The sequence below is a fragment of the Mytilus californianus genome, unplaced genomic scaffold (genome assembly GCF_021869535.1).
Source record: "Mytilus californianus isolate M0D057914Y unplaced genomic scaffold, xbMytCali1.0.p SCAF_8, whole genome shotgun sequence".
NCBI classification, from domain to species: domain Eukaryota; kingdom Metazoa; phylum Mollusca; class Bivalvia; order Mytilida; family Mytilidae; genus Mytilus; species Mytilus californianus.
This window is the reverse complement of record NW_026262734.1, coordinates 111,059,529-111,076,687: the sequence shown is the minus strand read 5'-3', so window position 1 is coordinate 111,076,687 and position 17,159 is coordinate 111,059,529. Positions and strand designations below refer to the sequence as shown.

Sequence of the window (17,159 nt, the reverse complement as noted above, 5' to 3'; positions counted from 1 at the left end):
GTTGCAATAGAAAATATCAAAATTTTATATGACAAACATATGAAAAAAAGTGATATTGCTGAAAAGAAAATGGTTTAGTTAAAAACATCAAAGCTGTGATTTAATACATATTTGAAATTATACACATCTATAACCTATTTGAAATAATACACATCTACAGTTACAAACTTCCTAGAGGTGCTATCCAGCACTTTGATTTCCAGTAGTTTTTTCATGCATACGTTTATTTATTTCGCAAGGACAAAAACGCTCACTTTGATAACGTTGTCGATGAAAGTATTTTTTTCCAATTTTAAAATTTTACTATGAATCTCAATTGCACAATCAAGTAAGTAATCAAACAGATTTTTACTATATGTTGTACAAAAAAAAAATAAGTTGTTTTTCATTTGTTCCGTTGATTGATAGCTTTTATTTTGTCAGTTTTTATGGACTTCCTCTTTTTGAATTTGCCTTCGAGTTCAGCATTTTTGTTATACTTTTTTAAGAAGCAATTGAGAACAATGGTATTCTCTTCCTAGCAGTAACGTTCGATAACTGAGTATTTATCGTTTTATAAAAGTGTTTCTACTAGCAATTACCATTTATTTGTATAAATACAATCTTTGACACATAATTACATATTATCTTTTGAACTAATCATCTCATTTCTTGAGATTGCATACATAGAAAAAATAACAACAAAATTATTTTCATTTACCTGTGTATAATATTATTGTAAATGGCGGATTTTTGTTTAAGGTTATTGTTGTTTTTCTGAAATTTTTTAACATTTCATAGCGGTATAATACTGTTACTTTAATTATTCATCCCTTATTTTATTAATATTTATTGAGTCTGTATTTACATTGTATCATAGATCAAATTTATTCGTTCAGTGTATGTTTACTTGTGTTAATATGTCTTTTGATTGAGTTTAGCCATATCAATTGATATTTTATAGTGTGTCTTTCTATGTTGTGATGTTACACTATTGTTTCAGATAAGGGTGAAGGTTTGGTACCAATGAAACTTTCAAACCCGCTGCAATTGTTTGCACCTGTCCTAAGTCAGGAATCTGATGTTCAGTAGTTGTCGTTTGTTGATGTGTTTCATAAGTGTTTGTCGTTTCTTTTTTTTTATATAGATTAGACCAGTTTGAATGGTTTTACACTAGTAATTTTTGGGGCCCTTTATAGCTTGCTGTGCGGTGTGAGCCACGGCTCCGTATTGAAGACCGTACTTTGACCTATAATGGTTTACTTTTATAAATTGTAACTTGGACGGAGAGTTGTCTCATTGGTACTCATACCACATCTTCTTATATCTATAGAAAACATGCAGTGATTTAGCTGATTTTCTAAAATAATCCACATGGCATTAAACAACATTTCATTTTATTTAGATGGAAGTTTGAATAAAAGAAATATAAGTATACGTCTTGAGGTTTGTTAATTAATTAATCATAGGCTCCCAAAAATCTCTATAACTTCTTGAAAGAAATATACAGTAAGAAAAAAATTACAATGTATAGAATTGTCAAAACACAAATAATATGAAAGTATCTGTGATTGAAAATTCATGATTGTCACATTAATATTTATTTGCACTTTTTCTGAATCGTAATGATTCAATTCCAAAATGGCAATTCTCCTGTGCCACATTAAGAGGATTTTGACATTTACCATTACACTTATTGATATTAGCTGAATGTTGTAACAGTTTTTGTTAACAGCATCAACATTTCCTTCCTGATTTGCTATTTAAAGAGACGAATAACCATCAACACTACAGTGGTTGACATCTGGCGAATGCTTAAACAGTTCTTTAAGAACATCAGTATATCCCTGCTGACTTGCTTTATCCAGAGGTGATGCACCATCATTGGCACACTGATTTACATCAGCTGAATGTTGTAACAGTTCTTTAACAACATCCACATGTCCATTTTTACTTGCTATAAGAAGAGGTGATACACCAATATTGTTACATTTATTGACATCACCTGAATGATGTAAAAAGTTTTTAACAGCATCAACAAGTCCTTCCAGACTTGCCCAATAAAGTGAAGAACAGCCATTGTTACCACAGAGATCAATATCAATATCATCACACCGCAGAAGTACACGTACAACCTCTATCCTGTTGTTGTAACAAGCAATCTGTAGTGGTGTGGTACCATCATTACTACATTTATTGGCATCAGCTGAATGTCTTAAAAGTTCTTTAATAAAATTAATATGTGCGTCCTGACCTGTAATTAACAAAGGTGATACACCATCATTTGAACATTTATTTACATTAGCTGAGTGTTGTAACAGTTCTTTCACAACATCAACATGTCCTTCCTGACCTGCTATAAACAGAGGTGATTCACCATTATTGGTACATTTATTAGCATCAGCTGAATTTTGTAACAGTTCTTTCACAACATCAGCATGTCCTTTCTCACTTGCTATATACAGAGGTGATGCACCATTTTTGTTACACTTATGTACATCAGCTGAATGTTGTAACAGTTCTTTAACAACATCAAAATGTCCTTTATGACTTGCTATACACAGAGGTGATACACTATATTAAGTACATTTATTTACATCTACTGAACGTTTTAACACTTCTTTAACGACACAAATATGTCCTTTCTGACTTGCCCAATAAAGTGAAGAACATCCATCATCATCACACAGATCGATATCAACATCATCACACTGAAGAAATACACGTACAACCTCAATCCTGTTTTTGTAACAAGCAATCTGTAGTGGTGAGGTGCCACCATTACTACATTTATTGACATCAGCTGAATATTGTTACAGTTCCTTAACAACATTCACATGTCCATTCTGACTTGCTATAAACAGAGGTGATATACCATTATTCTTACATTTATTGACATCAGCTGAATGTTGCAACAGTTCTTTAACAACATTAACATGTCCTTCCTGACTTGCTATATACAGAGGTGATACACCATTATTGTGACATTTATTAACATCAGCTGAATGATGTAACAGTTCTTTAACGACATCAATATGTCCACCTTTACTTGCGCAAAACAGTGAAGAACATCCAGCATCATCACAGAGATCAATATCAACATCATCACACTGAAGAAGAACATGCACTACCTCAATACTGTTGAAACAAGCAATCTGTAGAGGTGGAATGCCATCATTGTTACATAAATTGACATCTGCTGAATAATGCAATAGTTCTTTAACAACATCTACATGTCCATTTTGACTTGCTATATACAGAGGTGACACACCATTATTCTTACATTTGTTTACTGCTGCTGATTTTTGTAACAGTTCTTTGACCACATGAACATTACCTTGTTGACTTGCCCAATAAATAGATGAACGATCATCATTATCGCAGTGATCAATAGCAACATCAGCATACTGAAGAAGAAGATTAACAACCTCAATCCAGTTGTTGTAACAAGCAATATGTAGTGGTTGGATCCCATCATTTCTACATATATTGACATCTGCTGAATGCTGTAGCAGTTCCTTAACAACATTAACATGTCCATTCTCACTTGCTATATACAGATATGATACCCCATTATTTTTACAATGGTTTATGTCAGCTGAATGTTGTAACAGTTCTTTAACAACATCATCATGTCCTTCCTGACTTGCCCAGAATAACGAAAAGTAACTATCATGTGTACAATAATTGATATTGCTTTTTCTGTATATCAACCATTTGACCAAGTCAACAGTTCCCATATAGCAACACCCTCCGAGGGCTATATCTATACTGTTCATATCTTGTTGACATGCAAGTTCTTCTTGTTTTGATCGATCCAGTTTGTTTATATAGTTTATGAACTTCTCTGTAAATGAAGGAGAATGCATGTTTCTATTCATAAATACATTGTCTACATAACCGTTCTCCCAGTCTTTAAGTAATCTTTTTATGTATCTATTGATATGATTATCAGATATTTTAATAACAAACTCTATATATGTGTCTATGTTACCAGGTATTTTCCATAGAAATCTTTCACATATGAAGTCAGTTTCAGAATGATCAATAAAGAGCTGTAACATATTCTCTCCAAAGTTCTTGGCCAGAAAATCAAACAATTTATCATGGATAATTTTGTATGTACTATCGTCTTTGACCACATATGTACCTTCAAGTGTTTCAAGGGATTTCTTTAAACGTTTGACTGATGTTCCTTTATTCAGTTCACACTCTACAAGTAAATCTTCAATCACTGCTGCTAGTTCCTTATCATTATTGGACAGGTTTTCTTCTGTAATTGTGTTATTAAACATTACACAAAGGACTAAGCCACAATATTTCATCTTACCATCATCACCTTCAATATACAGGTTTTTAAGTTCATCTTTAAAAACATCAAATGGGTTGCTGAAAAAATTATCTAGGGTTACATGTTTGTGGAGTTTCTGTTTCTGATACAAACTACATAAAAGTGGGAAAAAATCATATGTCCCTGATAATTCAATAACCTTATCAGTATTTTCATTGATGTACATTTCAGCTAAAGCTAATTTTTCAGTTTTGTTTAGTCTGAATTCGAGAGAACTTAAATCAATTTTATTCATTTTGAATATAGATATACTGCTGAATTTTTCATCTTTATAAACTTCTTGTCTACATGTGGAAATAATTTTACAACATTTGTCTTCAAGAAGAGATTTAATATGGTCAAGCCTTTGTATCCACTCATTGAAGATCTGTTGATTAAGGGTATACCGTCCACAAACATCATCAAAGACAAATAAAGTGTTCCTTTGATGTTTAAACCATTGTCTTACATCGTCAGGAATACTACATGGTATTATGATATAGCCTTGTTCCATCATCTTCAGGGCAATATGTCTTGAAAGGAAACTTTTTCTAGTGCCCGAATTTCCAATGATTGTTATACAACTTTTTGTCATGATAGTTTCCATTACTTTTTTTTCTGCCTCTGTATTAACAAACTTTTGGTCATCCTCAGACCACTGTTTCAAGCGTTTTTCAAACTGCTCTGAAAAAATATAAGACCAATTGTACTGAACATCAAAGTATATTTTTTTTCAAATCATTGTCAGTTTGATTGAAAAAATATCTCAAAGTAATATTGTAACTATTTGTCTTTGTACTGAATTAGCACAGACACTCTCAATATAAGATGAGTTATCTGATTTTTGCAGCATTTCTTTAAAATTAGAAGACCATTTATTTTCACAAATTTGAAACTTTCTACAAAATAATGGTTCATCGGCGTAGGTGCCAATTATGTTGACAATTCTTAAAAAATGGATTATACAACAAAGACACCACGAATGTGTCGCCAAAAGCTTTGTTATGCAAAAAAAAAAAACAATTTAGGTGTTGTAGTATAAGATATTTAATTACTGTCAGTTTTGCAATCAGAGAAAATATAGAAGATGCTCTAAAGTATTTCTCTTGTATATTTAAAATTAATATATCTAGAGGGTTGGCATGTGCAAAAAAATTATTTTTGTCTCGTTAATCTGTTGATAATGCCCTTAATATGTTCATCTGTAACAGTATCAAAAGGAAAACCACAATTAATGTTTCTACAGTGGTGCTCCAGATCAACATATGTGGAAGTCCAAAATCAAAAACGTTGAAGAGCATATAGGACCAAATAGGACCACTTTAAATAAAACAATATCCGTATTTTCATGACAGTATATTAGTACTGGCTACTGGGACTAACATTCAACCAACAGAGGTCTAGACTCAATGGTACACAGAAAAAAAAGTTGCTGCTTTATGTAGAAGGGATTTCTAAATAAAGGCAACAGTAGTATACCGCTGTTCGAAACTCATAAATCGATAGAGATAAAAACAAATCCGGGTTACAAACTAAAACTGAGGGAAACGCATCAAATATAATACAACGACACAACAAAAACAAAACATTAAAATGTAACACACACAGAAACGAACTATAATATAACAATGGCCATTTTCCTGACTTGGTACAGAACATTTTAAGAAAAAAATGGTGGGTTGAACCTTGTTTTGTGGCATGCCAAACCTCCCGCTTTTATCGCAACGTCAAACACAACACCAAAACGACAACATCACATGACAGGACCACAATAGAAATAAATGGGAGAACATATAGGACAAAGAAACACACGAATAATAGCTAACAAAAGGTACTAGGCTTAAAATTCAATACGCCAGACGTGCGTCTCGTCCACACAAGACCAACCAGTGACGCTCAGATGAAAAAAGTTTGAAAGCCAAAACTAAGATTTTGATATATAAACAAAAATTAAAAGTGTTGTACCTTTATTTTTGGTTGCTTGAAGTATGGTGTAATGCATTTGATAAAGGAATATACCAAACAGACCCTTTTTAAGGTGGCAATGTAATCATCAAACTTTACGGTCTCAATGAGGGAATCACCAGCACAGTAGTCAGCGTTTCTGTGTTGTCATGAATTATCATTGATAAGGACAACATTTTTAATTAACTGTTTTTAAAACTTGAAATTTTTCGAAATACTAAGGATTTTCTTCATAAGGAGTAGATTACCTTATCTTTATTTGAGGGAAACTTTCGGAATTAAGGTTCCACGTTGCTCTTCAACTTCTGACTTCATTTGGCTTCACTTTTTTTATTCGAGCGTCATTAGTGAGTCCTTTTGTAGACGGACCGAACGTCCTGCGTACAAAATGTTAATCCTGGTATCTATGATGATTTATTTACAAGCACTGGGTAGATGCCACTGCTGCTGGAGGTTTCCTCTCTGAAGGTAGAACCAAACCCAGTAGTCAATACTTCTGTGTTGACTTGAATAATCTTTGATATGGTCATAATTAGAAATTAACTGTTTTTTTAAAACTTTGAATTTTTCGAAATACTAAGGATTTTCTTTTATACACTACAAACCAGCAAAAGTCTAAAATGTCCTATATCTTTTCTCGACTACAGATTTTTACTCGACCAGTCTGAATTGTTCTAAATTTTACCCAATATTACTAGACCCGAATGTTAACTATACTCGACTGTACTGATTTGTACTTGACCTTATCTTTGTCATTGACAAAAGTCTGAACTATTACTCGACCTGTCAGAAACGGTCTTTATCCATTCCAAGACCTGTACTTGACCAATACTCGACCAGTTCTCGACCTATTTTTCAGTCTGCACCATACTCGACCAAAGGTCTGAACTAAACTCGACCAAAGTCTGAACAGTACTCGACCAGTCTGAACCATACTTGACCAAACAACCTATCAACTTATTAGTTTTAACTTTTAAACTGACACGACAACAGCAACAATATACATCCTTACATGATTATCAGATTTATCAAATAGAGATAGTCAAATTATCTAATTTTAAAGTCTCAGTCTAGGTAAAAATTGATTTCTTTTATCTGAAAAATATACCTGTTTTAAGGATAATAAAACCTTATTAAGATACCAGAGGGGCAGTCAAACTCATAGATCGAAAACAAACTGACAACGCCATAGCCAAAAATAAAAAGACAAACAGACAAATAATAGTACAGATGACACAACATAGAAAACTAAAGACTAAGCAACACGAAACCCACCATAAACTGGGGGTGATCTCAGGTGCTCCGTAAGGGTAAGCAGATCCTGCTCCACATGTGGCACCCGTTGTGTTGCTTATGTTATTACAAATTCGGTATATAGTCTAAAGACAAGTCACATAGTAACGTTCGTTGTGATGACGTTGTTGCGGTTCCAATTGAGATAAAAAAAAAACGTCGTATATACCCCGGCAAGTTCCTGACTATATACTGACATTTCTGTGTTGTTATCCAATCACAAAACTCGACATATTTGTAATCCGTAATATATATATATATTCTACAGATGTCGTCGCGATGATAAGGAATACAGAAAAGAACTTGAGATGCGCTGTTTGTTTTAATCACACATCGTTGTCAATATAATGGAATTTTATGCGACTGTCATACAAGTGAGAGGTTTAACTAGCTATAAAACCAGGTTTAATCCACCATTGTCTACATAAGAAAATGCCCTTACCAAGTCAGGAAAATGACAGTTGTTATGCATTCGTTTGATGTGTTTGAGCTTTTGATTTTGCCCTCTGCATAGGGACTTTCCGTTTATAATTTTCCTCGAAGTTCGGTATTTTTGTTATTTTACTTTTTATTAAGACATTCAAAGCAATTACGTAACTTCATACTACCCCCGTGGTGTTACATATCTTGAAAAGTCCCGTGAAGGATGAACATGTTAGAACAATTATATTATGTTATATTTATTGTGAAAGTTTGGTTTCAAAGCTATATTAAATACATTTTGAATTTCAAGTTATTGTCTTAATTTCTAGCCAAGGAAAATAACCGTTGATAAAATAGTTCCTAAAGGAATGAAATACAATAGATAGATACAGAAATAGGTCTAAGTTGGTTCTGACGAGGTCAAATATGGTTCAGACTAGGTCGAGTAAGGTTCAGACTTGGTCGAGAATACACTCGGTTAAGTATGGTTCAGACACTTATAAAACGATTAAGTGCTGGTCGAGATTCTTCATTCCGTCTGATGTTTTGTTAGTGTTTTCCTGAATTCTTTTTTAATTGTACGTTCTTTTGTTTACTTTTTACACTAATCAAAATTAAAAGGGGGAGGGAAATGTTTTTTTATGAAACTAGTTTAAACTTGAAACTATTTATATTATGACTGTCGCATGTTACAAATGTCGTCAGTGGTTGTCTTTTGTTATAACCTACCGATTTCGTCATAAAAATGGATAATGTATTGAGGTTATCTTTGATAATCTCCATCACAACATTTTTGAACTTTTGGCAGACTGGTTCTTGACCTATTGTATTTGTCTTTGTAATATTTCTATTTTTGAATACAGAAATCTGATCTGTAAATGCACTTGTAATGTAACACTACCTGAATGAAATAAGCTTACCAAGAATGTTTTTAGGAACAACTTCGTCTTGTGTACGTGCCAGTTCTTCGATTTTCTTATGAATCAGCTGAAAATCTTAAAAAAAAGTGATTTGTTTCTTTATAATCAAAATAGGAATTTTAAAAATTTAAAAACTATTGAACCAAATTTCTCATTTTTATAATATTGTAAGATACACAGTGCCCTGAAATAAAACCTCTTTATCAAGTTATTCATAATTGAGATAAAGTAGCTGTCAATTACATAAAATTGTGTAGCAGTTGGAAGTTTATCATTGTGTATAGGAGTTTTCAGTTTTTTTAATATTTCAGTCGATTTTCATTGTTTTTATAAAAAATGGGAGCAATTTCAAAAGTCATGATGGAAGTTATTATAGAAAATCATTATGTGCACATGTATAATATTTTAAAATTGAATGCTATATGAGTATGAAAATGTGGTATGATATTTGGTTGGGTTCGTGTTGCTCCTTCTTTAGTTTTCTATGTTGTGTTTTGTGTACTATTGTTTGTCTATTGGTCTTTTTCTTTTTTAGCCATGGCGTTGTCTGTTTATTTTCGAAATATGAGTTTGAATGTCCCTCTAGTATCTTTTGCCCCCTCTTTGACAAGGAGACAACTCTCCACCAGAGACCAAATGACATAGAAGTTAACAACTAAAATTCACTGTACGGCCTTCGATAATGATCAAAACACTTACCGTTAACATGGTAAAGACCAATATTTATACCAATAAAACAATATTCAAAGTTTTAAGTATATAGTTGAATTGGTAACCTTCTAGAATAAGTTTATTTAAAGGACCGATATGTTAACCAGATCGTATCTAAATTTCCTCTCCCGGTAAACAATATCCGTTAACAATTAGTATGTGCTTTTATACTGTTGAAACTAAGTTTTCTACTGGTTCAGCCAAACTTCCAATCCTAATCTATGAAAGAATTTAATAAATGTTTTAAGTAAATTGTTGTAACGAAATCCCTGACTTCATAAATTACCAGTAATACATAGATTACGTTCATTGAAATCCAATACGTTTACTTTTCTAAATTGTGCAATTTTTTGATAAAAATGATATATGCAAAAATTGTATAAAATACAGAGCCAAATATAAAGAAGTGTATCTAAAAATTGTACAATTGGTATTCTGAAGATTAATCAAAGGTCGATTTTTTTTTCATATCTTCTTCTATGATGATCAATATTATTTGGAAATGTTGTCTATTTGAAAACATCCTATGGACACTTTTGTTTAATCCTGCGTTTTTATTATACTCTGCAACATGCTAATTATATCATATGCCTATATGATTGCATTTATTTTGCATTCCTGTGTCTGAAAATATTAAGTTTTGTCTTAATCGTTACTATATTTCATGATGGCACTGGCTAATGACAAATCCTTCAATTACTCAGTTTAATGACTTGTCGCATTGTCGCTTAGTGTGATCTTAAGCATATATATCAAGTACAGTACAGATTTTTATTTCCTTTCCAATACCTAATAAGATATGCAAAATAAAAAAAGAAATACAGTCGAACCTCGTTATGTCGAACTCGGTGGTTTCGAAAACTCAGATGAGTCGAAGTAATTGCTGGGTGTCGGCACAATTCCAGTTCAAGCACTGTATTTAAACCTCTGGTGAGTGGAACTCGGTTGATTTAAATTCTCGGTTAAGTCGAATAAATTCTATAGTCCCATCGATGGAAGATTAATGTATAAACCCGATTTCTCGAAGGCAGAAAGTACGAAATTTCGAAAAATGCAGACATAAAGATAAAAATTCAAATCGGAAGTTTTTTCTATGTAACCAAATCATTTTCATAAGTGTTTAAAGCTGTGTAACACTTGTATAACAATTAAAATGATATATCTATGGTGACCGGTAATTAACACTTTTGCTGATCGTCCAAGCGGAACTTGAGTGTGATGAACATATTTCATCTGATATAAAAACGAAACTAATTCAAATGACCAAAGACGATAATTGAATGCAAAGCAGACGATCCAGTGATCTTTCAGAACTTGTTTCATTCCACGAGTAATTCCATAATTTATAGGGACTGACCTTTGTAAATATTTTTGTATTGATTTTATTTGTGACTGTTTTGTATCTGTACTTTTGTGTTTAATTATTATGATGGACCACAAAATTTGGAGCTTGAATGCACATCATAAATTTTCATATAAAAAAGGCACAATGTTCAAAATAGAGAGGTTAAGCAATGGAACGTCTACGTGTACGTCTGCATGTAGCAGGGGAAAACCCTCGATTTTCTGCGTATTACGTCATCGGTTTTGTTTGGTGCTAAGAAGTTCACGTATAGGACAACATGTGAGTCGGCGGCTACAAAAAGGTAAGAACTTGTGGCTTCTATTTCTTTCAAACCAATTATTTGTGAAGTTATATATGTACAGAAACTAGAGAATGTGCCATTTTAAAAATTATATTTAAAGCTTTTATCACTACAGTTTAAAAGCACAATGAAACGGTAAAAGTGCAAAGCATTTGATGTAAAATGACGGCATATTGGAGGTTTGCCCAATAGGAATTTAAATCAAATATGACATAACAACTTCTATTAGACGCTAATATTATTCATTTTTTTTAGCCAATAAATCATGTGACAGCGTTTTGTCGTTTTTTAAGAATTTCAATTCATGATTTCAAGATCGCTAAAAATGCGTGTAAGTGGGCAGATGCCCGGTAAATTATGTTGTCAAATGAGTATAAACTCGGTATTCTTTCCGAGTTCAAAGAAGTGTATCAATGAGATTGCATAATAAAATTTAAGGGGGACTTATAGTGTTTAACAACAATTAGATGGGGATATTAAAATTTTTTTTGTCGCACTTCAAATCATTTTGTGTTTTCGTAGAATGAACAGTGGTAACAGAAAGACACAGGTCAGATTTCAGCCAAAAGATGACCTTTGGTCAACTCCGAGAGGTCTTAGCAAAATTCCCATTTAAAAATAAATCAGCCAGGACTTAGATAGTTTCAACATTGTCTAGATTAGATTTCCAACTACACACAAGACGTATTACAGAAAGACCATGCTAGCTAATTGAGCAACATAAGAAACAAAATGCTCTGTCTTTAAAAAGGTACTAATAATATATCATAGATATAAGAAGATGTGGTATGAGTGCCAATGAGACAACTCTCCATCCAAGTCAAAATTTATAAAAGTAAACCATTATAGGTCACATAACGGTCTTCAACACGGAGCCTTGGCTCACACCGAACAGTAAGCTATAAAGGGCCCCCAAAATTACTAGTGTAAAACCATTCAAACGGGAAAAACCAACGGTCTAATATATATAAAAAACGAGAAACGAGAAACACTTATGAACCACATCAACAAACGACAACTACTGAACATCAGATTCCTGACTTAGGACAGGTGCAAACAAATGCAGCAGGTTTAAACGTTTTAATGGTACCAAACCTTCACATGATTACTTCAAATTTACTGAAAATAAATCAAATTAAAAAAGTAAATATCCATATAAACAACATCTGATAAAAAATCTCACATGCGCCATTGAATGCAAACCTTCAAAATGTTTGGTCTAACCAATGAAAGTTCTACTAGTTATATACATATATGTGTAGTTGTTAAAAAATATATGGTTGAAATCACATTTTGAAAATGATAAATCGTACATAATTTCTTGAACTAACTAGATTGCATGTAAAATTTAGAACTGAATTTGCTTTATGCTAAGGAAAGATTTTGTATATCTATTGAAAAAAAATAATGAAATGAGTTTTATTCATAGGAATATAAGTTCCAATAGTTTTTTTTAAAGTGGTATCATAATAAAAAAGAAAGAAAACAAATCGTTATTTTAGAATAGTTTTGACCAGAGACTGTATTCTGTGCATTTAACTAATTTAATAATTCTGGCATGTCAATTGCATGCTCGTAATAAGTTTTTTTTTTGTTATATTGCTTGAACATTCCAGATCAGGAATAGATAAAAAGTCCGGGGAAAAGGAAACGTTATTGCAGAAAATCATATCTTTTATTGAAAATGAACAGCAGCAGAAAGAAAATATAAACAGATAAGGGAAACGGATGAAAATCGTGGCAAAGACACCAGAAAAAGAGCCATGGGAAATAGATAGATCAAAATGAGTATTACTTTAGAAAGGGCAAAGTATAAAATTAATGCAAAGAATATAGTACATAACAAAAATGTTTATAAATATTTCAAAAGGTTTCATTATCTTACTGTAGGCAGCATTATTTTTAAGTGTAGTTGGCTAATACAAGCTGTCTCAATTTCAGATTCTTATCTACATCTACAAAAACAGAAATATAAAAAGGTGTAGAGAATAAATGATCTTGAGAAAAATAAAATTACAAAGCTTGAAATATATTAGCAATAAGTGGTTTCCATGCATCTCATAATGAAATATGAAAGGATATTCGCACTGTACAATAACATGATGTGTTTATTTCTATTAAAGGCGATAAATATATGAAAAAACTTCACTGAATGAAACTAACCTTAATATTGGAACAGGGACATAAACATAAATTGCATATCACAGAGGTTCCAAAGGTTTTTTGGACCTCAGTGGTGTTTGGTCCAGTAATTGTTCAAGCATTACTGGTCTAGTAAGTTTTAGAGCAGTCTTTTACATTAGGAGTATTACAAAATTCTTACATTTTCACTGGTCATTTTGTCCAGTAATTGATGACATTTCACTGGACCAAACCATTTATCAATGGACATTGCGCATGTCCAACAGACCTTGGGAATGACTTATATCAAGTGTTTTAATTATCAAACAGATTTAGATTGAATTGAATTAATCCAAATAGTATATATTTTAGGTGATGATGATTCTAATGATGCCACTCCATCCAAAAGAAGTAGTTCCATTAATATTGTTGGATATTTGAAAGAGAAAAATGAGACGAAACTAGACTTTAGAAAGCAGGAACTGGGTGTTAGGAAACAACAGCTAAAATAAGATGAAGAAAAATTGAAATTGGAAAAGCAAAAACGACAGCAAAATTTAGAAAAATGAAAAACACGAAAAAACAGCGGATGTTTGATTTGTTAAAATAAGTGTTTAGGTGACCTAATTTAGACATGAGCTATAAACAGATTTATATGCCCTAGACAATAAGTAAAAGTTATTGTATATAAAAAATGTCATCCCTGGTTATTGGCCGTATATACATTTATATGTCTCATTGATACTGTGAATAGTATGATATCATTTTAAGTGGGAGTAAAACTATCTACCTCTAGTACAAATTAAATCTATTGATAACTAGAATTTTAAAGTTGAAATGTAGTGTAGTTGGCATTAACTATTTTCTTCCAAGGAGAATTATTTCATTTTTTCTTGGAAAATCTGATTTATATTTTGTCATTTACAAACCAAAGGTCTATAGTTTCCTTCACTGATAAAACTGACCATGTGAAAGTATATGTTTAATATAAGGTTATAGAAGAAAAACTACTCCAATTTGAGCGTCTAAATGAAAATATGAAAAAAGGAGATTTGGGATTATTACAATGAAACAGACAGCAATCCATATAACAAATATAACCAAAAAAATTAAAGAGGGCAACATAGAGTCGTCAGTAGAAAAGGGTCAAGTTCTAAATTGTCTTGAGTCTACAGAAGTTGTGGATATATTTAACAGAACAAAAAAATCAAAGGTCTGTCACTATTACCTTGGGCAATTCAACGAATAACGACACACCTTATGATATGTCATGCAACAACTATTGGCAAAGTTCCTGACTTGGGACAAGCAATTTAAAATGTAGCGGGGTTAAACTATATTCCCATTTTTAATCTTAATCCGTAGATCAATAAAGTGCACAAAAGAACGTACGATAAAAATCAGTACAGAACAGAAGTAGTATTTAAAGCTACGGTAACGATATAATAGTGAACAAAACACCAAAAAGGTAAATTATACCATATCAAAGAATGTTCCAATTACTCAAAGCTAGCTAGCTGTATGAAGCCAACTCAAAGTACTTAACTCCCTGATATGACTGTCATATTAAAAAACTCGGTACATGCATTTTGAGTGACAATAGACGGTTAAACCTGGTTTAAAGTGGAATTTGGAGTTTACCCAACCAAGAAAACAAGATGAGAAGGGTCTCAGTGGCCAAGTCTTCTAAGTAGTTCAACTGCTGTATCACTAGTCTGTCAACGCCGAAGTTGCAATTTTGAGTTCTGCACTTGGCAGGTGCGTTCGACTCCATTCTTAATTGACTGGGAATGTTAGCTTTCCTACCGAATGTCGATGGTTCTCTCCAGGCACTCCGTATTCCTCCACCAAAAAAAAACAACAAAAAAACAGTGGTGAAAGTGGTGTTAAACACCAATCAATCAAACGATATGAGAGTTGTTATTGTAATCTAGTAAGACAACGAAAATAAGAACAAATTTTAGAAACAGTATTTTAAAACATATTCCAGGTAAACATCAAAAACTTAGAGAATTTTGTTCTTCAATGCAAATGTCAACAGAATAGACCATCTGAAATTATTTTACTTGGATTTCAAAATTGTTGTCCGGAAAGTTGTCAACCAATAAAGTATTCCTCTAGTGTTGGTGGGTGTACATTTGTTTCACTACCAAAGAGACTAGTATGACAGTCTGTCAAAAGAACTGCTACCTTGTAATACTTTCCCACGGGCTGAAGGAATAATTTTTGGTTTTTCTTGTAGTTCAAAAATGCAAAAAGCGGCAACAATTTCCCAAATGCCCACTGCACCCAGAAGCGTACTGCAGACATTCGTTTGTAAAAAATCATCAAATTCCTTTGAATGGTGTAATTATTTATCCATCATCGCGGAATATGCTGGATCAAAAATATTCTTCCCTGTAGAGTTGTCATGTGTACTCGTATTTGGGTTAAAATATCACTTTCTCGCAACATTTCCGCGTCGTGACGACGACCTTCTATAGGCCTAAATAAGTTCGAGATTAGCCCATTTGCTGTAACAATACTTTTAAATTTCAAGGCATGAGATCATTTTGGCCATTAAATGCAAGTCTTTTATTTTCCTGTGGTCTGCATATTGGCCAGTTCCTGTCTACGTCGGATAGCAGATGACAATGGTTAACATATAAATAATCAAGAACCTCATTGATTACATAAGAAAGTTCTAACTTGGATCTGCCAAAGATGGGTTCAAGATCTTCAAGACGAAGCATACTTTTATTCTACTCGTACGCGTTCACGTACACGCACTTTAGCTTAACCTCTCCAATATCTCGTTTACACCAACTTGCCGTATTTCGAATTCTTGCATCCAAATTTTTTCCAACACTATCGACCTCGGATGAGTCGAAGCTCAGATAAGTTGAATAATTTTGTCCATCTCTTCGACTTCGACTGATGTATTTATCAAGACCTTGGTATATACCTGTATATAAATTTGGTATCACTTTCATAGTTTATGAATGGCCATTATCGCAATATCTTCTTACAATTGTAGAAAATTCCTCTCTAGATGCATTCAATTACATTCATATATACGTTGGATTTATTGTTTCGTTTTGTACCATAACTTCCATGATTTTGTTGTAAGAAATGAAACACAAACATGACAAATGTTACCATAAAATACCTGATTTGTTTAAACTTGCATGAAAGTATATACCAAAACCAGTTAATCAGGTATTCATGGAAAAAGATCTTACTTACTTTTCTCTTTCAATGCATCAACATTTTCTTCAAGGGCATTTAATCTTTTCATCACTTTTCTTTAAACCGTCAAGTCTCTTAATATACATATTTCTTGTTTCCTCATCCATGCAGCATGTTTCCATTAAATCAATAAACTTGTCAACAAAATCTCCTGTTGCTTACCTAGGTATGTCTCAAGTCTGCCTGCAATGTCTTTGAACTGTGTAAAAAACTGTGGAAATTCTGTAACGTTCACTTGTTCATTACCTCTGTGAAGGATTTCGTTTCTTAATCTTCGGATTCTTTCAAGGTCATCCCCTGGTGTGATATCGGTCGGACATGTTAAAGACGAATGGTTCCATCCTTTTGTTGGCGGTTGTAGCAAATTCAAATTTCTTACAAGTTTATAAATAAATGGGATATCAAAGTTCGTATATCCTTTTGTCGCAACATTATTTAACAATATCAATTCATCAGGTCTTAGATTGTTTGATAGGTACCAGTTATTGTTAATATCATGTGATAATCTATGTGGAGGCTCCTTTATCATCATAAGCTCCTGGA

General features: G+C 32.6%; 1 protein-coding gene across 1 annotated transcript; it reads right to left on the bottom strand.

Annotated features, from left to right (window-relative positions):
- Positions 1-1,742: 1,742 nt before the first annotated feature.
- LOC127712977 (ankyrin repeat domain-containing protein 50-like) lies at positions 1,743-16,665 on the bottom strand. Its single transcript, XM_052219559.1, has 4 exons — positions 16,614-16,665; positions 8,911-8,985; positions 3,029-4,993; positions 1,743-2,533 (listed from the first exon to the last, which is right to left on the bottom strand). Exons 1-4 carry the CDS (start codon positions 16,663-16,665, stop codon positions 1,743-1,745), a joined length of 2,883 nt encoding a protein of 960 aa, XP_052075519.1.
- Positions 16,666-17,159: the final 494 nt, after the last annotated feature.

Coding starts and splice junctions, on each gene's coding strand:
- LOC127712977 (XM_052219559.1), bottom strand. CDS start 16,665: ATGAAAAGATTAAATGCCCTTGAAGAAAATGTTGATGCATTGAAAGAG. Junction 4,994..8,910: donor TGTTCCTAAAAACATTCTTG/GTAAGCTTATTT, acceptor ATATTTTTTCAG/AGCAGTTTGAAAAACGCTTG. Junction 2,534..3,028: donor TTCTTCACTGTTTTGCGCAA/GTAAAGGTGGAC, acceptor CTCTGTGTATAG/CAAGTCATAAAGGACATTTT.